Here is a 25570-nt window from a genome sequence, read left to right as displayed (position 1 = left end):
ACAAAGCGTTGTATACAAACCCACCGATCAATGGAATGAAATTGAACCCGGCTTGAAAGAAAACGAGAAGAGTCAATGAATGAAGCAAACTATAAATAATTCCTGAAAGCATTTATTCTAGATAGTACTGCATGTCTCCAGTTCAATCCCACCATGAAAATTAAAAATGTTTTTTCTGAATTTATGGTGTTAGATACTCAAGGTGCTACTTTTAAGACTGAAGTCCCTGAAACTCAGATGCACATTCTCAGAATACCTTATATTCCTTAAATTCGTATTATAACACCACCCATGACTATTCTGAGTATATGTGCTCAGAGAAAGAGAAAGCTTTTTACTTAAGATGTGCAGAGGCACAAAGTTTAGATCTTGATTTTGAAATATACAAGCATTTTTCAGTTGATGATTTTGTTCTTGATTTGTTGTTCCTTTTAACTGAACAGATATTTTATTTTGATAGCATTTTTTTCTATCACAGTACGTACAATGTGTGAACAAGTGCTGGGAAGTCCTGGATTTGCTTGTGAATCAGATTCCAATCACATTTTACATTGTTTTAACTAGTAGAATGAGAATTCTACAACTTAAATACCAAACTTCATTATTTTCCTTCAAACTTATCAATTTTCTTATGTCATATAACTGCAGGTTGTTCATAGAACTCCCACTGAATGGTCTTTCAGTTGCTGCAATGTTTTCTGGGGCAAATCATGTCATGCTTCATCTGGATTTGTAATCAGATATAGTTCAAACTGCTCTATCACAGCATCTTTTTTGCCTCCAAGGTAGATATAAAATTAAGGTTTCCAAAACTGGTTAAGAAAAAAAATCCTGAGTAATATTATACCATTGTGAAAAATCCTATCAGAATGCTTGGAGCTCTCCTGGGGATCTACAGTAACCTCATTTCTACAACAGGATTCAAATGGATGTAGGTCTGAATGTTCCACTGAGACAGTGCATAGCCATGTAATTCTAATAAGGAGTCAGAGTCTTGCAATATTTTTGTGCATTCAACTTACATTTTCCTTCCATCCATTTTCTTTTCTGGGGTAAGCAAGGGGCAAGAGGCTGTCTGTCATTTTTCTTAACAGTTTTTAGATGCTTCTTCTGTGTTAGGAGAAGCATTTCTTTTAAAAAGAGCTACCCAAAGCAACTCTGAACAGTTTTTCAAGTTTTTCCACCCACAGCCTCTTCATCTCTTGCTCCTGAGCTTCCTATTTCTCAAAGACACTTTGTGTTCAGCCTTAAAAAATGACAGTCAAAATGGGAAAGAAATCACACACATGAACCTCTCCCTTAATCTGTGCCAGCTCCATCCGCTCCTGCTCCTCTTTTCACACCTTACACAATGACTCAGCTGTACTTCAGGGGAACTCCTAATCCCCTCAAGAGGAACTCTGTTCTTGATCCCTTTCCTTTCTCCCTCACATTTGCATAACTACATAGCTAGAACAATTTTTAGGGTAATTAACCCCAATACTCTTTTTTCATTTCAGTGAAGAAACTGATAGTTTGTAAAAAATCTATTTGTTATACAGAAAATTGAGCTTTCACTAATAGAGGAACTTCACAGTAAGCAGTATAAACAGAGTAAACAGGAAAAACGTTCTTTCCTCTGTAGGGTAAGAATTTGTTCCTTAATAAGGTTAGTGCAGAAAATTACTGAACAAAGAAATGCTTATTATCCAGGACTGAAACAATCCTTCACTAATTCAAAGGAATTGAAGGAATCAGAAGACAATAAAATCTCTTCCAAATTCTGGTTATCACCAATAAGATTCTTTGATAATTATACTTTGGGTCCATAAAAAGTACAGTACATTTTATCAACAGACAAGCACATCTTCATGTGTAGAGTGTCTTTCAGTATCTACAATATTTTGGCTGAAAGAAGAAACCTGATCTTGCTCTCCTTCAGACCATTCAATTAAATGTCATTGCAGACACCTCTATTAATTGTTTAGCCATAATACAGAAGTAAGTTTCAATTTTAACTTTTCCATAAGTCATCAGAGGTAGACTATGCCCAGATTTTCTAGAATCTCTCTGTAAAACAGCTCCGAAGAGCCAAAGGAGCTAAAAATTTTCCCTAGGCCCTCATGTCATATTTCAATTAATGCGACACCCGTTTATTCAGCCTTAATATGTGAAATATATTCCTTTGCACTACTCCTGTATATTTCATTTTCAAAACCCAGCACTCTATCTCCTCTTTCTGTGTTTATTGATTGTCTTTCTCTTCTCTGCTAGTATATCAATGGTAAGTTACTCTATTTGTCTTGGTTATTGATTGTACTTCCCTTATCTGTTACATCTTCAATTCTGAGAAGTCAACTTCCACCTAAATTCAGGATATGGATCTCCACTTTATAAATTTTCAAATTAATATGACTAGGCTCTCTCTTGAGGCAGTCAAAAATGTGGAGAGGGTCTTTTGTGAAGTTTATTATTCTTTTACAAATACTAACCCCTAAAACTCCGTAATAATACCTAAGTAAGTCTCAGCATAATTTTAACATCTCGTGTGGAAAGATAATATCATAACATTAATACCATCACACCATTTCACTGAACTTGCTCTTCTGTCTACCCATTTAGTTCTCTTGCATAATATTTCACTGCTTAGCTTTTTGGGATGGTTTATATACTACGTCTTTAGTGTTCCTAAAATAAAAGGTTTTCTTTCCATGAACAGAGTGCTACATCTTTATGAAATAATGTCAGTGTTACATTCTGTATTTTTAAGAATCTCTAGCTAGATTATATTTAAAATACAACTTTTCTTGTCCTTATTTTAATAAACCCATTATTCTTAATTTTTACGAGGAAAGTAATTACTTACTGGTTCAGGACAGGTGTATATGCTGTTTTATCTTCATCTATGATGGTGACCATCAGAGTAATAAGCTGTGCCCAGAAATCCAAATTCTTTGTTGTTGGTCCCTGTTCCTCTTTAGGAACTTCTTGTTTCTTACCCTGTTAAAACAAGATTAAATACATTTTATACTAGTGAAATTAGAGACAATATTACAGAATTTCCACCTACAGATTATTACTTGGTTGGAAAAAGTGGCATGTTAAGAATCTTGAGAAATTTTGCACAAAGACTGACTATCCAATTTAAAGTAGACTGTGTGACATACTATGTCAGGCTGTGGATATATATCAAAAAACATACACAGTGCACAGACAGCGACATCAGCAATGAAGATGAATAGAATCTTGATTTTTAGTGCATTTCTACTCTTTGATTAAATATATTCTTAAATTTGAGTGCTGATACTGAGTGCAGGTAAAATGGTCTTCTGAGGCCAAACTTCTATAACCTACACAATAAATACTGAACAAATCAATGATAAGGAACATTTCTTGTTTTCTCTTGGCTTATATGCTAAAGTTACTTGGCCTAACAGCTGCTGTGCTGTTTGCTTTAAATGAAGAAGCAGTTGAATTTCCGTTTATTTTTTAACAGCCAAAATGACAAAGGCTATTGCCCAAATTATTCTGCACAGAGATTTTCCAGGACTCACAGATTTACTGGCAGAACCACAAACTGTACATTTAAGAGAGGCAGAGGAAAACACCACAGAGAAGGAGTGGGTAAATATGAAGTGCCTGGACACATAAAACTACTAGGAAAAGGTACATGGGAATGTCCAAAGGAGAGGCTCGTGAAGGTATTGCTTTGCCAAGGATTTTAAACCTCTCAGCAAAACCAATCTGTTATTTGATTCCTTTTTTATCCAGGGAAACGGGATGCTTGTATACTTCTTGTACATTAAGAGGACTGCAACCAGTTTCACATCCACATCAGAGAACCTGAGATGCCCCATTACAGTTTTGTAATAATCACAAGGAAGGACAAGGCTTATCAACATGATTCTCCAATCATAAATTATTGGTAAGTATAGCAGTGCTTTTTATATCCATCGACTAGAAGTCTGCTTTTTGAACTTTTTAACAGTTATAAATATGTATTAACATTCAACATTTACCAACTTCTATTGAGAATTTTATACTTTTTAATCTCACTAAAATATGTATTTATAGATATACTTTGTCTCCACAGTTTTGATTTATGAATTTGTAGTATTTTTCAGTTCTTCTCTTGGCAGAAGATCCTCATCAATGTCCAATAAATAACTTAATTGCAGAACCAAGTATGAAATGAACTGTTTTTATCTCTGTATGAACACTTCGATACACACATCATTTCTGCCAAGCAGAGGTATGTCTGTCTGCACATGCTCTTCAGCACAGTTGTCAGATAGAAATGGGTCACCCAGCTAGCAAGTCAGAAAATAAAAATGCCTATTATGCTGCAAGTTTAAATATATATCACCTGCAGGTACAAACATACATTTGTAGTCCAAATATGACCACTTCAATGAACCCCATATCTCTTGGAATAGATGACACTAGACAGTGTCATAGTGATTTAATTAAATGTTATCTTAACCTCAATTAACTTTTATTTATTAAAAGCATTTAGAATGGCAGAAAGGGAATTTCAACTGCACTTAACTGAAACTGCTTTTGTGGTCACTGTGGAATCATTTTAGAAAAGTATCATTAATCACACTGCTACATATTGAGCTGATCTACAGATGCTACAGCTTCGGTGTCTAAAGGAACTTAAATAAATGCGAGGCTCAGAAGCAGTTATAATGGATGGTGTGACTAGTATCACCAGCAATTAACAACCACAAATGCAAATAAAAGTGTTTTTCAAACCAGAAATTAATATTGGAGCATTAATGTCACCCTGGTGTATATTATACTTTTATTAAAAAAAACTTTTCTATAAGAAAGATTTATTTCTAATAAACTATTTCTCTCAGAAGCTAGTGAATAAAACCATACCAACTGAATGGCAGTAGAAGACAAAGCCAGTTCACATTTAGTTCAACGTCTTATCCAAGAACCATGTTTCACAGAAAAAACCTGCAATGGCATGTAGCTGAGACTGCTTTTCACAACTGTGAATGTGAATCACAGAATGTGAAATTCTGTTCCTTAATATAGACAGCAAAAAGTAATTAATGTACAAAGTAATAGCTGCACAAGGAGGTGCTTTCTACAAAAATCCTCTGGCACAGAAATCTTTTAGAAATCAAGATGATCTTTTTGGAAGAAACTAAAACCAAAACAACAAAAAAAACCACAAAAAAAAAAGAAAGGAAACATAAGAAAAAAAACAAACCCAAACCAACCAAAAACAAACCAAAAAAACCCAACATAAAATGTAAAAAACAAACCAAAACAAAAACCAGAAGGTGTTTTTAAAGCAGTCTCACATTCTCACATCTAATGAACATGTTAGAAACGCTTGGGATCATCCAAGTTGTTTTTTGTTAATTGTTATAATTGCTGGCATTGCTATCTGTTTTATATGATTTCTGGCAACAGACACCTTCGTAGGAGCATTATGAGGTAAAACAACATTGGAAGTTTAATTACATTGATTAGTTGCAAACTTGCAAAACCAACAGAAGAAAGTTCCATCTTGGAATAAAAATTACCTTGAAACAGAGTTATTTTCATATCAAAAACATTTGCGTGATACATTTTGTTTGACTTGAAAATGTTTCTATTAGCAGAAGTGAGAGGCACAGTAAACCGTGTAACAGTGTAGAAAAAGTGAGTGGGAGAACAGCATCATACAATTATTATTTAACATTTCCTGAATGGAAAGAAGCACAATTTTAGAGGCACAAATGTTTAATTTCTTTGCTCTTTTGCTGAAAAATAGGACTCCTGGGCTAAACAGCTTTCACTACTGCACAACTTAATTTACCACTTCATACTTTTGAATGTGTTTGGGGATCACAGATCACACACTTCATGATTCAATTCTTATAATATTTCTATAAGAAATTAATAATCTACCAAATTTTTTACATTTCTACTAATGAAAAAGAGGTACACCTTCAAAAGCAACTAAGTGGCTTGGGTTCCCAAATCCCAAATGGAATATTGACCAGGTTCTTACAGGTAAGTACAGCAAAACTAAGCTCTTATAGCATAGGTTCATCCACATGCTAGTCTACATCTTTTTAACACAGAAACTCTGATTCCCAAAAGCTAGGCTGTTATTAGTATGTTATTGACCTCACCTAATGCTCTATAGCTTTAAACAGGGATAAATTACAAGGCAAGAGCACTGTGCTGCTACAGCTGTGTAACACCTGGCTCCAGAACTACTTAATTAGTTACTAGCACCAGGTCTTCTGTGACAACATACAGAACTGACAAAAGGAAAGGTCTCCAAAATAAGGTAGAATTTCAATGCTATTCTGCTGAGCAGGTGTCAAACAGAGTGCATCCCAGTGGTTCTAGCAGTCATGAAATGATTTGTACTGATCAAGAGCTCTTCAGAGAACAGAAAGAGTTTGATTTGCATTTTATTGGTTTCACTCAGTGGAGAAGACTGCAAAAAGAATTGCTGAGGGGACTTCAGTCGCTATGGGCATCAGCCAAGATTTCAGAGTTTTTTTGTTTTCTTAAGAAAACAGAAACAGTGACGTATTTGTAAACTGAGTCAGAAAGCTTCCAAACTGCTTCCTAAACTACTTTTTCAAGGCATTCTTTTTTAAAACACAAGGCAGCTAAGCTCTTCACTCAGATCAGTGATAATTAAAAAGAGAAAATACTACATCTGCTGTAGAAGGAATTAGGTAGTTCCCCATGAGAGCGCTTTGTCTCAAATAATGAGGACAGTAATATACGAGTCAGTAAGACTGTCAAAATGTCATGTTTGACTATCTGTAGTGCTCATTTGTTTTTTGACGCTAGCTGTTCTTTGCACTCTGGTGTGAAACTAGTACGACACGTTTGCATACTGTTAGCATTTACCATGCTTCACTCCAGGAAATAGAGCTGTTCCCCAGGGGTGATATTTTGTTGAAAGACATTTGCTTTATAACAGTGGTTGTCTCTCTGATACAAAGATAGAGAGTAATAAAACGAGGAAGTAGGGATTGCTGAGCATATTTTGTGTTTTACTTGTCACTTTTCTTACAGTGATAAATTTCCCCAAATGCCAGCTTGAGCACCCTCAATTTCATCATGCATTGTTCTATTTTCGCCCCAAAATCAGACAATTACACACATTTAGACATTAAATACATTTTCTAGAAATATTGTGGCAGGCATCTCTGAGAATTTTGGTTGCAGAAGGTGGTTAACATGAGTTACACACAAAGATAGCATATATAACATGAAGGAACTACCACTATGGGCCACATGCAAATACTACTCTTTAAGTAGACTGTCCAGATTTCACATTTTCATAACATCATCCACAATATGATTCAGGAAAAATGAGCCATGGTAAAACCCTGAGCCTTCAGGGGGGCTCGGCAGGACAACAGCTGCCAGTCTTTCCCCTGAGTGAGAGCAGGTGGTGACCTACATATGAACCACTTCTTGTTGCTTTGGGGTTCATCGATTTCAGTTCTCACTACTCACAGCTCAAATGACAGCTGTGCAGCTAAAACATGAACCTCCTGTGCTGCACCACCATGCTAGGATGAACTCCTTTCCTCCCTCTGAGAGGAGGAGGCCTCATCTGATGGGGAGGTAAGCAGAGATAAGAGAATAGTTAATGAAGAAGGCTTAAGGGTAGAATCTGGTATAATCTGACTACGGAGTTTGGGTAGAAAGTTAATGAAATGTTAATTACAATATTGGTTACTGCTTCATTATTATAACAGTGTTACCCCAAGCCAGTGTGCAGTTCCCCTGGATTCACTAGAAACCTCCAGGAGCCATAGGTACCAATAGCTGTATACTCAGCTGTTCCTAAAATTAATTGTACATGCAGATATATTGCTAGCAAACTGTATCAGGATAATGCAAAAGGCAGTTTACTTGTACAAATTTAGAGTTAATGCAAAATTTAAGTAGCAATATTTTACTCATGTCTCTATTAAAGGGAGATTAGATTGTTTCTCAGAACTGCCTCCCAGCTGCTGTGAAACAGAAAGTTTTACTATCTGTTATTAAGTTCATATGTGATTGTTGTTTGATTACTGTTAGTGATGAGTTATTTAGAGTGTGGTCTATTTATCTTAATTTTAAAAGTAGCTTTTTGTATATTTTCACTAAAATTTCTTGTACTTGCTAGTGATTGTAACTATAGACACTTGTCTGCTTACAGCTTCTACATACAAACTCACCGGATGGAAATCTTGCTGGAAGAGAACAGAAGCAGCATATAAATACAGTGAAATGCAGTTAATTCAGTTTTCCAATGGAGTGAATATTTGTGGATTTTTTAAATTATTTTTTTATTTCAGGACATATTGATCTATCATTGAGTTGTATAAGAGAAAAAAAAACAACCCAATGACATTACCCACCCTGTTCAAAACCAAACCAAACAAAAAAATCGGAGACGCATCACTTTAAACTTGTTTCACATTCTCTACCAAACAGAAAGGCTGTAACATCCCAGAAATTTTAAACTGTCTTCTAAAACAGACTAAAAAATACTTAATGAATTCAAAGAAAAAAGTAGAGTAAATTTTATATACAGATAAGCTTTTGCAGATATCACAATGCTGTGCAGAAGTAAGATTACTTCTCTTTTAACTGTTTACTAAAATGGCTATCATCTGCTGAGAAACTCTGCAGACTTATGCAACACCCAGCCTAGCAACAGCTCATATTATATTTATCAGACAAGATCAAATTACTGCAGAGTAAATGGTGAATGTTAGCAAGAAAACAGAACAGCTTGTGAGACAAACAGATGTGATGTCTGGAGCTGCTCTTTTTTCCTTATTGTTATACTGCTACTCAGGTTACAATATAATTTGTTGAAGAATAAATACTTATATAAGCACTCACGAGTGTGGAGTGTCCGTGAGTGTTGGTGAGAAGTGCTTATGTTCAAAGCTTGGGACCCAGGACAGAGAGATAAGTTTTTTCATTTAACCGGAATCCAACATTAGAAAATAAATTCTCATTTCAGCAATGTTGACTATATAGAATGTACTGCCTCTCCTGAAATACAGGAATTTATATTTTGGATTCAAGTGAAACGTGCTTTCAGATAAAATTTAATGTCTTGTATATCATGTAGTATGACTGTTCTTATCTATTAGCTACTACACAGCAGATTTGCAAATGCTTTTCAAGGCTGGAATAGTCATTGAAATATCACTTTTCCAGTGTACCAGCCAGAAGGCAAAAGTAAAGAACAAGAGGTAATGTGAGAAAGCAGTGATGCTCGTTTTCAACAGTTGTATAATTTTGCAGATAAAATTCTTAAAATTAACATTACTTATAGAATAAACTCTGGCTGTATTGTAGAAAAATAAATAAATTAACCCCCCCCTCCATTCTCTCATTCTATGATTCTAACAATTGTCAAGGCTTTTGCATGGCATTTGGAATATAACAGATGCTGTAATTATTTTGCACCGACAATTTGGCCTGATGGACTAATATTAAGAAAAGTTACAGAATTATCCTCTGCTTTCTTGAAGCAGTTATTTGCTTGGATCCAAGTATACATCATAGGTGTTAAAATATAAGGCTGGAAAAACACTGTATCATTTTTAGCAAATTATAATTCTTTTTTTCTAAAGCTACTGAAAAGAAATATTAGATTTAAAAAAAAATACATTTTCCAATTATGGATCCTAAATGAACAGTAATCAACCTAATATTACCTTCTCTAAAGCCACTGGACAATTTTATAGTCATGTCCAATGTGACGAGTAAGTTATGAGTTAACATGTTTGTTTTGAAAGTCATTTCGCTAAACACTAGAGTTCCTAGCCATCTCTGGGTTTACTTGTGAAACATTGACCCTTCTCACACAAATAAAATGAAAATAACCTGAGTGCTTTGATATGAAGGACACTGAAATGCTTTGTATTTACTTATGGTAAATTAACAATAACAAACAAACAATAGCATGAAGCAAGTTAATATATGCCTTACCTGATCCACTAACTGGGTGTAGAGATCATAGCAATTATCAAAAATGTATTTATAAGTTGAGTCCAGGCAGGCTCTTACACAGTCCTTCACTACAGTACTGGCTCGAGGTGGACTCTGCAATTCAAGTACCTAATAAAATATTTCAGAAATGATAGAATGTCAGAATTAGATTGAACACAAAAAATCCAAGTGTTGCAATGAATGTAGTTCTGTAATGCAGGAATGAAAAGTGTGGAAATATAATGATAAAAATATTTAAAATTACTTTGACTTAAGGAGACCTAAGTTTAAAGATGTTTTAAAACACTTATTAAGCAAGTAGATTGTATCGTTACATTCTATTTGAATGAAATGGTTCATAGAATGACAGAAGCATAAGTGCCCAAGGGTTTACATCTTTATATGTAAAAGATTTTTTCATTATTTAGGAAAAAAATAAACCATATAATTATGTGCTTTTCTGTGAATATCAGTCATTTAGCTCTTAATTTTTAAAGCAAAGGGTTCAAGCTTTTTACTCCACTTTAGGATACATTAATTTGAGCTTCAACTAAATGCATTATTTTAATTCTACAGATACCAGTGAAATCAGATGCTATTGCAACAAATGCTGCTTTGTGTTTCTGTGTTTTCATCCAGTAATATTAATGTGTACCATTCCATTCAAAAACCATTTCAGAACTTAACCACCTAGATATCGACATCTGAAATGAGTAGCTGAGTAGATATATTAAACCTGTTTTACTGTTTGACATGTGATATTATCATACTACTAGGAAAACATTTTATATGATACATGTTCTTAAGGAGTTCAACTGAGTTTGCATGATGTGATTTGACTTTAAACTAATTAAATAGGTAAATTTTTGGTTTCCTTCAGGAGATGTAAAAGTAATTGCTGAAAAAGGAAAAGACAATTGTTAATTTTTCAGACAGTGGCTTTTACCTCATTGTTACATATGAAGTCTGAACAAGATGGCTTCAGTGATTTTCAGTAAGTTGAGAGATCTAATTTAAAACTTAAAGAGATTACGGTTTTCCTGGAAAATAAAAGGACCATACCTTCATTCGAAAAAAAGTAATGCTTGTAAGCAGGTCCACAGTTGATTTCAGATCTTGGAGTCTTTCAGAATTGCTGGCAGGAAAATTATCCTGGTGAATCAGGAAGAGAAGGAAAAAAAAAAAACCAAACTGGAGTTACAGGTAAGATCCTTGAACAAACTTTGAAAAAAAAAAAAAAACCCAAAAAAACCCCTCTAAAAAACCAAAGACGCTGTTTGGAAGGATTAGAAATGTTCATGTGTTAACTGAATTCTGCCTGTGAGAAAGTTAGTAATGAGTATCCCTTTGACATGAATAGGAACACTTCTGATAATTCTCCTCTGTTTGTAATGTGAGTGATTTAAAATAGTGTGATATTTCCAAAATACTAATAGAATAAAAAATACTACAAAAAGACTGGAAAATGTTGCTAATGGAAATAATTTATGGGTTCTCCATGGTACAGAAATCAGTTGTAGGCATAAATGCAATAGTAAGCTTAATGAAGAAATTGTATATGGAATTTTTGCTATGATATCTAGGCTAACAAGAAGATTGATGGGAAGTAGTATTATTTAAATGGCTTCATACTGATGAAACATCAGATATCCTCATGCTCCAATATTTTTTGGATAACATTCTGCAAAATTAAAAGCTTCTAGGAAGAACATATCTGCTGCATGGAAGATACAGTTTTAAAAACTGAGTATGTGTAACTTCTACTACCTCTAATGGCTTGGCTTCTTTTAAATATTCCCTTTCTCCTTCAGCTTTAGAAAGCAGACGAGATGAAGAACAGAGAAATCCTTGGTTTGGAGGCTGCCATTCCTAGATGCTGAAAGGAGAGCCATAACTGATGGACCCCTAATCGTGTATGTATCATCCAGAAATTCAGGATACAGTGGAATGGAAAAGGGAGGGAGTTCAGAATGGTACAGTAACTGGCAGGTATTCAGTGCATGCCTCTTTCCTGAGAGGCTGGGTCTGGAGCATACCTTAGTGGAAAGAACTTCCATGAGGCAGAAGTGAAACTGCACCTCCTATCATGTAGGAAAATGAAGAGTCAAGTCTCTTTCAACATTCCTGGGATCTTAGCATGGACGTTGCAGCAAAGCTATCAATCTCTCAGAATAAATACACTAGTAACAGCAATTTGCACTACATGAGACATTGGAGGTAGTTTCCAGAAGAACTAGCTTAATAAAGTTATGGATTAATTCAACTGAAACTGTTGAATCCTACTCTTTCTTGTATGCCTGCTCATCCCGTAACTCATTCTTAGCTTTTGAAAATAAAAGAATAACTTTTATTCAAATTGGAAAACTACTGTTGTTAAACTGCTTGAATTCTGGATCTCATGTCAGCACCCAGTATTTGAAGCTTCTGTGCCACAGAAGATATTAGTCTCTGAAACTTCTTTAAGCAGTTAAAGCCCACATGGGGTATTTAACACACACATGAAAAAAACCCCAACATTGCACATACCCTGTATTTAGATAAATCAATCCTCAGAGAATTGTGCAATTGATCCAGCAGTTTTATGAACTTTTCCCTCTGTAAAAAGAAAACAAGAATATGTTGCATAAGAATTTGCAGGTTCCTGTTATTGGTGAGGTTTTAGAAAGCTGCCTTCCATTCTTAACCTGTTTGAAAAATAGATTGTTTTCCGCTGTTTCCTATACAAGTGCTGGTCTGAAATAACTGTGTTTAAAGGCCAGATAATTTATCTTTTACCACTCTATTTTCTCTTTCTATCCTATATTGTGATCTACCTGGTTTGCATTCAGCACTGTGCAGCTGTGCAATATATTAGTGAGGTGACAGAGACTTTCCCATGCTGATTTTTCCTTTTAAAATGACCTGTATATTGTTAAATAACTCAAAATATCTAAAATTGAAACACATTGCCTGATGTCTCTGACCAAAACCAAAATAACAGCATCAATTCAGTATAAAGTTCAAAGTTTTAAGTTATGTTAGCAATGCTCATTAAACAGATAAGCTTGTAAAATCTTTCTATTTGCCTTGTAATTGCTTACCTCTAGAAGAAAGCACTTCCCCCTCCCTTTAATGTATAATAAGAAATAATTATTTACAGCAGAATTTAGTGTAAAAGTATGATTGAAAATTATATTTCAGAAACAGTGGCTTTTGTGGGAATAAGCTAAGCAATACTATGCAGTTACAGTTTTCCCTTTCATATGTGGAGATTAACATGCTAACTTGATAAATGAAAGTGAAGTGAAAGTATTTTGCTGTGAAATACCCAGCTGAGTTGTGCTATTCTCAAATAATACTTATGAGTTTCTAATTAGCAATCTTCATGTTAGAACATTTTCCATAGCCCACTGCACAAAACTGTGCAGAAATCCTTGCCAGCCTATGTGAAAACAGAGACTTGTAGAAGTATCAAGATCTGGTAGCTCTCAGAATGCATAACTGTATCTGAACCATTCCTGAGATATGATTGGTACTAATATGAAGTAGGGTTCTTTGTTCACTCTCATCAGTGGAGCACTAATCTACACCAAAAGCCACTAATCTGGCACAGTTCTCAAGGGATCAAAAAGGAACTTTTTTATCATGTTATAAATCTTTACTGAAATATTCAGTCAGCCAAATCCTTCCCAGCTGTAGCTTGAGGACTTGAATTTGAGATGTTCTTTTTGATGAATGATATGCAGCTATCCACTAACAAATGCCTTTTGACCCAAGAGAAAAATAATCTAATATTTTGCCTATAAGTCAATTGTTTTGAAAAAAAGAGCTCCAAATCTCTATTAGTAATGCTTACTATTGTCTTTCCATCCATCTGTTGAACTAAAAATTGGATTGGAATTTATGTCAAAGGTAAACTGGCATTAACATCAGGGAGAGTACTAAATCTCCATCCAATCTGAGGATAAAAATAGTTCTGATTGTTAGAAAAAAGGAAAAAAAAAATCCACTAAAACCATTCTAAATTTAAAAATCTGGATGAAATTCAAAAGTCTAATAGAACTTGAACATTGAAAGAGTACTCTTCCTTCAATAAAGATACAGGCTCATTCCATAATAAACCATCGATTGGTTTATAAAAGAAAACTTGAATAAGAACAGAGTAATATTCTACTGTCATGGTAGTAAAATCACTAGATCATAAATATTCAGACAGTGCTTTTTGTATATAAACTTATTTTACTTTATAGTATTGGAACAATGTTAATATTCTTCTTTCAAAGCAAACCTTTCGCATTAGGAGATAAAAGTTCCAGTTCAAGAACATGCTGTCTCCAAGCTAAAGACCCAGCTCTGGGTTCATTTTCATGTGAGTACTTCCACCAGATGTAACATTTAAAAGAAAAATAAACTGTTATTATAGTAACTATTTCTCTATTACTGAATGGACCTGAAAATAATGACAATGATTTTTTTTTTTTTTTTTCCCCCAACAGATTTATCCCTTAAATTTGAAAACATATTTCTATTAGTACTACTTTGGGTGTACTGAGAACTAATTTACAGCTGCAAGCAGTACCTTCAGATCCTAAGAACATTCAGATTCAGCAATAATAAAAAAAATCAATCTTTGGTATTATTACTACACAAAGTGAGTTTTGTAGAGATAAGTTCTATCTCAAAAATGAAATGCAAACTAATATTTAGTTTCAACTATTTGATGCCCTGTATGAAAACATTATGCAGGAATGCTATATGCTGTTTGCTACAAATCAAAATCTGTTTTATCATCTGGAGCAAATTTTTCTTACAAAACTAAACATTTACACCATTTCCCAGGCATGGATTAAATTACTGAGAATATTCAGATAATTGTGTTTCTGACTTCTGATGGGAAAACAAAAGCAAAACCAGAATTAAGTCTTTCTTGGTTTACTAGTCCTAATGTATCATTTCACAGTGTTGTCTTGAAAATCCCAAAAATCATACTGTTTCTGTTACTCTTAATACTGGAGAAGAGCATTAGAACCTCTATCACTACTTCAAACTATAATTTATATTGAATACATTTTAATTATGTTTAATACTTTATTTCATGTCAGTAAATGGTATTTTAGAAAACATCATCATGCTTTCATAGCTACCGTTAAATGAAAATTAACTTTGATATCAGCTATACAAAAAAAAAGTGGAAGGAATGAATGCATTTTTCAACATCAAATTGTGTTTATATTCTGACTATATCACGTGTAATATTAGACAGATGAAAGCCACTCCTGAATTACTGTTCACCCTTCCTGCTCTCATCTCCCCAGGTGGATAGATGAACAAATCAGAATGCGGAGTAAACGCACCTTTACATTTTAGCATGTTCAAGAAGTCTGCACTGTGAGATACTTAGCCACAGAAGGAAAGTTAGCAACAACAAAAAAAGCACTACCACAACCTGAGATGCTCATATTCCTCCTTAAATTTCTCATACCTAAATCCAGGACTTGGCCACTGCACCATTATTTCAGCAAAAATAAGTGCTGTTGTAAGAAGAACAGTATTTATGGCTAGATCCATTAGGTTACTAAGTGTTCACTGATGCACACCCCAAGAAAGCAATTGCAACCAATCCTTAGTCTAGTGCAGTTAGGTTTTTGCAAGCCCCACTGCAACAAAAACAAAACCTGTTTGTTGAAGATTTTAGTACTATGCACGTGTGCCCACACTTTCTATCGTATATACATCACGAATAAAGAACTGAATAGCATTCGCTCTACCTTTTATAATGACTGATTGCAAAGACTCAGGGCAAAAATTTTTAAAAGCTAACAGCCACTCACCGTTTTTAATGACCAACTTTTACAAAAATATTTAATTTAGAAGTTATTACAGTATCATGTATCAGAAATAGGGGGAAAAAAAAAAAGAAAAAAAGGATGAGGACTAGTATTCTATTAAAAAAGAAAGTCTACTTACCCCAAAGTTAGTAGCAGCAAACCGATCTGAAGCAGATACATTAGTTGCTGCTGTAGTATGAGCATAGAATGCATTTATATTGGCCAGCAGTGTACTCATAACTGCTGGAACACCAGGGCACATATATTTAGAAGACAGACAGGAAAAGTGCCTACAATTCAAACAAACTGACAGTTATCTTAAATGGCAAAGATTCTGTTCTTTCTCTCACCACAATTTCTTTTCAGCTCCAATGATATAACTTTCAAGCTACCACATGGACAATTGAGCAGATACATATGGAGAAAATTGAGACATGTTTGATATAGCTGACACTTGTTGCACACTGATATTTTCAAACTGAACACAGATTCACATTTGCTTCTTACTCTAAACACAAAACCATGATTTAACTATCTTAACTGCTATTAAGCGAGATATTCCTTATTAAATACTAACTTAAAATCAAACACAAATTTACCATAAAAGGCCACATGAAGTCTATCTAAACTGTAATGAGGAAGGATTTAATCGACTGCTACAAAAACTCAAACCAGCATTTTAGTGTGGCTTTTTAGGCTATGTTGTTAATGAAAGGTGAGGCAGCAAGCAACTTCTAGGTTCACCTTGATTTGATTTAGGCCATAATTGAAAATGTTCCACTTTGATTCAGGAGAGTAAAGTTTAGGTAATCAGTCTGTTAAAACTGAACCAGCCAAAACCAGAGTTGCAATGTAGCAGCAGGAGATGCCTGCTTATTATGTACAAAGATCTTACAACATAAGAAAACATAAGATACAGTATGGATGGAAGATGAGTAAACATCATTGCAAACCATAAAATCTTAGTTTCAAGATCTATAGTTAAGGTAGGATTGGGAGGAAAATAAAGGGATAAAGGGTAAATGTATAGAGACATTTTTTAAAGAGTGAATGGGATTAGGCAGAGGAGATGGCAGTAAAATGAGTATGCAGTAAAACAGAAAAGGATGAAGAAACTCCCATTGCTCTGGAGCTCTCTGCATGTCTGAAGGTCCTGATTTGGCAGCATGCTCCTCTTATCTGGAGTCTCTGGCTCCACTCTACTGTTTCACCATAGGAGCATAAGGCAGAGCAGTGTGCTGGGCCTGAACCACCTGGGCCCTAATGCCCTTTCAAGACAAAAATTAACCCAAGTTACAACTGAACTCACTCCTTTGAACTTAAGCCAAATACCCTTAGCTGCTGTCATTGCCCACTGTTTTTGTGGGTCTCTGAAAACAGCAGCGAATAGCATGAATTATGAACAGTTTATAATGGGCACATGATGTTACAGCAACCGTTGCTGTCTCACACATTTTACAGTAATACATTGTTTAAGCTAGAGTTACATGCCTAAAACCAGGTCTGCTTGTTTCAACTTTCTTACTGTGCAATGTCCTGACCAACATGCAGTGCCTGTGATTCTTCTAATCTTTCTCCTAGCATGAATCAGCAAAGAAAGATGGCTAAATAATGTGCTGCGCTCAGTAAGCATACACTATCAATAAAAATTACTTTAATGGGTGATTTATGTGCTTTTTGCAATGCAGCCACATTAATTGAAGAATAGGAGGGGAACAACATGGCACAGTTAATGCCCATTAACTTGCTGGAATAAGAACTATGTCACTGATTTAGAAACATTAGATTCTACCTATGGTGATTCTTGCCAGTAGAAGCAAAGATCTTAATAGAGCTTTTATTGCACTTGTCTCTATTACACAGTAAGTCCAGGGTGCTGACATTACGTAAAATTTCAGTGTCTAGTCAAAGACTGCTTCAATACGTGCTTTGCTTTTTGCCTTGTAAAAATAAATAAATTACTTTGAAAGATGAGAGGAAGAAAATGATTTTTTTCTTGGTGGTGGAGAGGTGGCTTAATAGAGGTAGGTAAATGAACTTCCAGTACAATTCCTTAAAGAATTTACAGCATAAATCACCATCCATCACTGCAGTCGTCAAAATAAAGGCCAGCTGGATCACTGAGCTGTCCTATTTTGTTAATCTGTTTTCTGTCTTACCTATTTTCTCTCCTATTCTCTCACACATACATGCTTTGACTTCTGGGAGCACACCCGTATCATTCATGCAGCAAACAGTGTCTATTTGGCTATCCATCTATCCATCACTAAAAAAAAAACCTCTTCTGTCCTATATAAGAATGGCTACAATTGTTTTTCATTTCTTTGCCCGATACAGACTCCTTGAGAAATGGTGCGGTTACTGCAACACAGACATGCTTCTTCTTGTGTTTTGTGTCAATCCTTGTTTTTCACATGAATTCCACATCTGGTAATTTAAAAGCAGATTTTCTTGCTTAGGAACTGGGTAGCTGGAACCTGTGTTTTGAGATTAAAACACCCTTTCTAAGTCAGCATCCTTTAGGGAAGAACTGCCTATGTTTAGCCTCATAAAAAAATTGGATGTGTCTGTCTCCAACAATAGATGCAATCAAATATTTTAAGTTTAATGAAAAAGGTGTCATTAGAGACAATAATTAAAGCAGATAAGTAACCACCCATGCAATATCTTTTGTATTGATATCCACATTCCAACCAGTATCTGAGTGCACAAGTAATCTCCTGATCTAGAATCTAACACTGACTCAAACATCATCACATGTTTTAAATCACAGAAAATGCAAAATTTCTTTGCTGGTGCTGATTGGGGAGAAAAGCTTGAGGTATTTTGTTTTAAAAGGAGTTTTAGTTGGTCACCTATTGGGACTGAATTTCTGCAAAGCAGTCAAGCACTGAAACAATAAACTGAAAATCTTGTTTATCTTTGCTGAGCTGCCACAATTGTGGTTGATGAGTATACTCAGTGTGTTTGGAAAATCAAGGCTATCCTTTTGAAATATTATTTCTGTGCTCTAAAGGAATAGATATAAATAAATATTAACTTGAGAGCAAGAAATGAAACTTCAGGGTTTACGAAGAGGATCATAGATGACAAAGCCACCAGTTTTTTACTCGTGGTTGTTCATCAAAACACATCCATGTTGTATTGAGATAACCAACTACTGGGGCTACAGCTGAGAAGAATCACTAAAGAAACGCTAAATCAGTCCTGAGCAAACAGTAATAACAGCACTCCCTTAGCCCTCCCTTGGCATTAACAGCCCTTGAGGATTCGTCTCATATAAAGCCTTGAATTCATTGTGATACATACAGCAGGATCAACTCTTATCATTTTTGAGATTAACATTTTGGTAAAAATAGCATGCCAATTTAAATCAAGTTATAAAACTATAATACGATGCTAGTTAATAAGCAACATAACTTAATCAAGATGTAAAGTCATACATGGCTAAAGAGAAACTAAATATGAAAACCCAAATATTCATAAACCTCAGTGCATGAGTTCCTCCATATGTAATACAGATATACAACACCACAGAGGAACTGTCAAGCTTAATTAATTATTCTGTGCAATGTTGTATAAGGTCCTTGGAGAAAGAATATTAAAAATGTATGTATTACAAGTGCATCCTCTACCTTTCTATTAGATGTACAGCACAATAATTCACACTGAGCAATAAAGTTTCACTTTCAGTAAAGTGAAAGACATGTTCACTGCAATAGTAGATGCTGTCATTATATCCTGCAATAAAAAGAAAACTTCACATTTATGTGCCTTTGTACTTACGATTTTTTTAGGATGTACTGTAAAGAAATAGAGGAAGTAGGATACATGTTCTGAATAAAAATTCCATATCATCTTTCTATAGGAAAAAAAATAATCTGTATTTCAAGGGTTTATTTGTAGTCATCTGCTTTTCTACAGCTGCAGTAGGAGCAGAATATAGTCCTTTTCACTGAGAAAGAATACATGATGGAGCTCTTGTACCCCCAGGCCTATAAACTCAGTGGTTCTGTGTTCTATAGTGATTATATAGCTGCTTTAGTCTGGACTATATAGCAACAAGTTCTAATACCATTAAAAATTGTTTGCATGAATTATTTACACGTACTATGGAGGTTTACTGTAGTCACTGCTGGTGTTCTGTGATTTCTGTACTCCTGGAAAGGATACAGATTTTTGTGAAAACCTGTTCTACTATCCCAATCCCATCTGGAACAATGAAAGTCTTTCTAATCCTTGCCACAGATCAGTATCAGAAGAATTAAGAAGTTCATTAGTGATAAGACCAGTAACAGTTTATAAAATGCTTATGTCTTAATTCCATTGCAAATGAGAAGCACTTCAATGAAAATCAGATGGACAAAAAATGAAAACAAGAAATTTAAACCAGGGACAGGAGAGAACAGAGAACGAAAGCATGAAGGCTTAGAACTCATCGCCTCTATCAAACACATTCTTGACAGTAGAGTAGAAAACCAGATGTGATAATACTTACGTCATAGCTTGATAAATATATTCAATTCCATAGCGCATTGCAAATTCATCTACAATTTCTTGTGCAGCGTCATCAAAGTACACCTTCCAGGCTTCATCACCTCTCACTTCAGGGATTTTTACAACACCATTAGATTTAACTTCCGTCAAGTAATGGAATAAATTCTAAATGTAAGAAATGTTTCAAATAGGAATTTTCCTCTTTTAAGTGGCATTCTGAAAGTATACCCTATATAATAGTCATCAGTATGTTGACTGTTAGATTGTGGGAGGTTTTGTGGTTTAGTTTGGAGGGGTTTTTTATTGCTTCTGAAGAGCAGCACTGACTAGTCATCATTTGGTAAACAAAAAGCCCCAAGATTCTAAGCACAGTTTTTGTAATGGAACTGTGGTGATGCAGCCTTGTGATTCAGAGCATTGATCTATCTCTTTGATATAAGATCATGTCACTAACTGGCACAGAGAGACTGCAACATAAACTTCTGCATAAACTTTCTCTTCTCTATCATATGCCTGTGCTAATGAAAGAAATCATGATGTTATGATACTTACTAAATAGTGCTTCAACTTTAATGGCATCTGCAACCAATAAATTTCAAATTTATTATTTAAGATCTGTAAGTTATAGGAAACCTATCAGAAATCTTGCAGAAGCCTCTCAAGTAGTTAAAGGCATGCAATAAACTTTAGGTTTAGCAACCTTAGGACCAAAGCTAGTATTTAATTTGCTGTTCATGTCAGATTACCTAGCTCTATATGTATCCATAAACTGAGCAAGAGATTTTATTTCCTATTTTCAGTGATAAAAAACCTGCCCAAACTTTGAAATAATTTCCTTTTTGCTAATAGCCCATAATTGTCTTGTGGATTATCTTAAAGCAACAGAATTTTGCCACTTCACAGGTCAAAACATTTGCAATATCAGGTCAAAACCTATGAACACATGTGCCTTCTGCCCTTAGTTTTACGTATGGTGAACAGTGGGATTTTGTGGATACACACTAGTGACAGAACTTTCAACCATGTGTTATCTATCAGCTTTCAGAAAGTACTTGTATTTTTAGAATGGAACTTCAATGTGGGTCACTGTTAAAGGGAAGAAGAATCAAATACAAAGAAAAATCTTTTGCAAGACACACTGGTTTATCAGTGATGAGTTTTTTTCCAACGTTGACAGAAGCAATCTAGATGACAGGAGAATAAAATGTTAATTGTATTTTATATTGTGCTTCTGCTTTTTCTCGCTCTTTCCAAAATGTGAATTAATGTAGCAGAAAATAAATCCTTTACAATTAATAGCTATATTTCTGTAGTATACAGAATGGTTATGTCTTCTTGATGTTAGCAATCAAAATGCTAAAACAAAATGGGGTACTGGGAGAACTTAGCTGACTTCACCTCTTTTTCTAACTCCTACTGGCAGGAGCAGGAATGATCTGTTGGTGTTCTGCCTTTGTCTCTCAACCTGACATGCCATCAGCAATGAAAAGTGGGAAAACTAAAATAAACTTGTCCTGGGGTGTAGCAGCAGTTATTTGTTTCAGCATTCTAGTGTTCTGTAGCCTTTTTTGCTCATCCATGCAACAACTGGACAGTAATTTCTGTATAGTATGTTTTCTTTAACTTCTCCAACATACCTCATGTAGACAGGTGTACTGCACATGGTAGGGAGCAACTTTCTCCTCTCCTTTTATTTCAACATTGATTTTCAGTCTAATGGCACCAGAGACAGCTGATTTATCTGTTCGCTTTTCTGAAGAGCAGAAAAATAATGTATTGGTAACTACCAAGAATACATGTCATGTGAAAAGTTTTCAATAAATTATTCTAGCTTAATAAGAATGTTTTTTAAAGTCAGAAATTTCTGCTGTTGAGAATAAGAGAATTTTTTTACTACTTCACACATGGCTCAGGCCATGAAGAGGAATATCAGACTCTGAAGAATTTTATTTTATCTGCCAAATTAAAACCAGGCTGCACAGTACTTTATTTAGCAATTTTCCCTTTTCAATAGGAATTATTTAAATGTTCTAGCCAGTATATGTACTAATTATTATTTTCATTATTGATATTTTTCTTTAGCCACAACCTGAACTATGTCTGAGAATGGTGGATTGACCCTTCCTGGATATATTAAAAAAATCAATAAAAGTCATACCTAAATTATACCATACATCCATTTCTCCACTCAGTGTTCTTACTTCAATGATTGTTTGCCCAAGGAAGTCATCAGATTCCTTTTTGAAATGTTGTTTTACTCTAGATTTGATGTCATCATCTTCATCCCACACTCTCACTTTTATTCTATCTGTAGAGTTATGGCATTCGCTGTAAAAATAATAAACACAAAATGTGAATGATACATAAGCTACATACATTTGTACTTCTGGCCAATTCCTCGATTTCTATACACTTGCTTAATTGCATAAAGTGACAGAATACAAACAACCTGCAACATTCAGTAGAATGAAAGGCCACAGCACATTGCCAGGAACAAAACTATGATTACTATATATATAAGAGAAATTATATGACTGAATTATACATGCATATGTATTGCATTTTGGAATGTAATGAACTTTTCATTAAAATTATTATTAATTTACAATGTGTACTTCTCGGTGCTATTATTTAAGAAATATCTTGGGAAGGTACAGTTAGATCAGTTTTTTTCACATAGAAATGCTATGTAGTGCATGCAGTAGGCCACAAAAGTAATAGCCTAGAATGTTACAATACAAAGTGAGAAAATCTTAAATAATATTTCCAGTACGTGGCAGGAAGTTTGGAAAACAAAACCAAAAACCAAAACCAAACCAAACCAAAACCCAAACCACAACCCCCCCACCCCAAGAGCTATAAACAAGCAAGACAAGCCAGGCAATCAGGAAAATCTACAGAAACAAGTACCTGCTTTTTTTTAAAAAAGATATACTATTTTTCTCCAAGATTTCCATTCCCTGTTAAGGAGGAGGAGTAGGAACAAACCACCATATACTAAAAAATTCCTTGCTAAAAAGATTTAAGTGGTTTACTAATCCCTCATTGGTTGAGTGGATATGAGAAACTACTGAATGTATGAGAGAGTGAGGTGGCTTCACTTGCAATCTGCAGAGTTCCCAGTAGATAAAATGTTTTACTTCCAGCTCCATCCTGCATATCTTTACATAGAAATGAAAAACAAACTCTGCTGCTGTTTATTCCTATAAGCCACAATGAAGACTGCTTACTGCTGGTCAGGTTGGCTTTTGGTGACTTCATTTTTACATTGACTCTAGAAGTCTGTGGTAGTAAAAAACTTTCTGATGACATTTAATGGCTAGTACAGACCTGGCAACTGTTATAAGCCATGTCATACTCATACATCCATACTAATATGGTTCTTTAATCTATTTTTTAATGAATACAAAGTATTTTAATTAGTAAAAATCTTTGGTTATTTTTAAATATACCTTTAAAGTGTATCAGCAAATTTTCATCTTCAGCAAGGTCCTAGTTTGACACTAGATTCTGAGTTTTTACTTGCATTCTATTCCAAGCACTGTCACCACTCAGTGATCTGTCTCAGTATTTCCAGCATTAAAATAGTAATACTGTAACTTATCTCCCAGTTGGCATCCCTCAGGGGTGTTCTAGGAGTTAATTAGTGGTGGTAATGAGTTTTGGAAGTATAAAGTGCTTTAAATGGTGTTATTACTGTCAAGGCAAATCAGTCACTAAAAATGGCATACACAGCTTTTACTCTGCTTCACTGTGACATCATTATTACAGAAATGCTTGTGTCTGCCTGTATTCCAAATTTTAACATTGCAGATATCTCTGGTAATTAAAAACCACATTGTTCTGTGATTAGCAAAACTAAGGCAGCCCACTTTCCTTTGTCTTATGACTGGCTTCCCTGACATCTAACAAACTGCAATCACCTATTTAATCTTTTCCCAGAATTGGGATTTTCATAAATTACCCCTTCGTATGGACTCCCTGGTCTCTCCTACAGGGTGAACTCAAATTGGGGACACTGTTAGGATCTCATCTCTGTCTGACCACCTATTTTCATAGAACATGATCGATGTAGTATTAGTCAATCTGTGAGTTTTCTCTGACTGACCACAAAATTAAAAAGCCAGTAGCCAGGATATATACAATACAGGAAGACACAAGATGGATCAAATAAATACCTTTGCCTTAAAAAACTAGGCTAAACCCAGAAACCATTTGATTTTCCTAATACATAGCCCTGAATTATTGCTTAATATTGGTAGAGTCCTGAACTGCATTTAACTGTGCACCTAATAGAAATATTAAATGGGATTTCTACAGTGGCATAGGCAGACTGGTCACTGGTGTGGCATTTATGTGACCCTCTTTGCCATATCTGTGCCATTAGTAGAAACCTTGTTACTGTTTTACTCCTCAGGGAGATGCTGCATGTAAAAATAAAAATCATTAAAAGGTACTTCAGTACAAATACCGTATTTTTATTCTCCTGAGACACCACCAGTTTCCCTCTGATATACACTTAGCTGATTAAGGAATATTTATTCAGATGGTCAGGACAACTGCACTTTTCCCTGCTATCCTCTTTTGTGTCTTCCACATCTTTTTCTCCTTTAACCTTAGGTTACTGAAACATGGTGAGATGTATCACAACTGATGGGTTTACTCCCATGTTCACCTTTATGTCTAAGCCTCTAGCACAGTCAGCTCTGCTACATATTTGCAATGTTCCCATGCAAGCCTCCACAACTATCATAGATCTGTGATGCAGAAATGGAAGGCAGGATGAACACCTATTTCTACTGGCCTGCCCTATGGCAGGGAGAATTACTGTTAAAGTTACAGAGCTGTTTCTGCATGATTCTACTTACCTGCCAGCCTCTCAGTAACAGCCACTATATAATGACACGCACATTCTGCTTTAGTCACTGGTAACGCTGCTGCGGAAGCTCTGTGGCTTTGCAAAAACCATTGGGTGAGATTCCTACTTCCTACTGTGCAGGAAAACCAGCCCACCAAGTTCCAGGCAAAGACTACATATGCTATTTTCAGTGTTCCTCTTCTAGCCACTCCACCTTATATGATCAGTAAAAGTGTTCACTAAGGTGTGATACAGAAAGGTGAGAAGTGAATTGCTCTTTAGCACACAGATAATGAATACGGTGATGCTTTTGAAAGCTAGAAAAACTGCAATATATTCGGAGACATTAAACAGAAAACATAGTTTTAATAATTAAGCAAAAATCTGGTGATGCTACATCACTTCTACATTCACAGGATGCCACACAGACATGAAATAATCCTGACAGCAT

At 35.0% G+C, this 25570-nt stretch overlaps 1 protein-coding gene across 1 annotated transcript in view; it reads right to left on the bottom strand.

Moving 5' to 3' along the window:
* The window catches only part of UNC13C (unc-13 homolog C (C. elegans)), a 128907-nt gene that overhangs the window by 47229 nt on the left and 56108 nt on the right, over positions 1-25570 (bottom strand). The window contains exons 10-17 of the mRNA XM_010019819.1: positions 22420-22589; positions 21899-22014; positions 20263-20426; positions 15904-16054; positions 12484-12552; positions 11020-11109; positions 9958-10086; positions 2846-2979 (exon numbers count right to left, since the gene is read on the bottom strand). Of these exons, the coding sequence (XP_010018121.1) occupies positions 2846-2979; positions 9958-10086; positions 11020-11109; positions 12484-12552; positions 15904-16054; positions 20263-20426; positions 21899-22014; positions 22420-22589 (1023 nt within the window). The remainder of the gene's footprint in view (positions 1-2845; positions 2980-9957; positions 10087-11019; positions 11110-12483; positions 12553-15903; positions 16055-20262; positions 20427-21898; positions 22015-22419; positions 22590-25570) is intronic.

Source organism: Nestor notabilis, unplaced genomic scaffold (genome assembly GCF_000696875.1).
Source record: "Nestor notabilis isolate BGI_N333 unplaced genomic scaffold, ASM69687v1 scaffold908, whole genome shotgun sequence".
NCBI lineage: Eukaryota > Metazoa > Chordata > Aves > Psittaciformes > Psittacidae > Nestor > Nestor notabilis.
The sequence above is the reverse complement of the archived record's forward strand: the minus strand, read 5'-3'. Positions and strand labels throughout refer to the sequence as shown.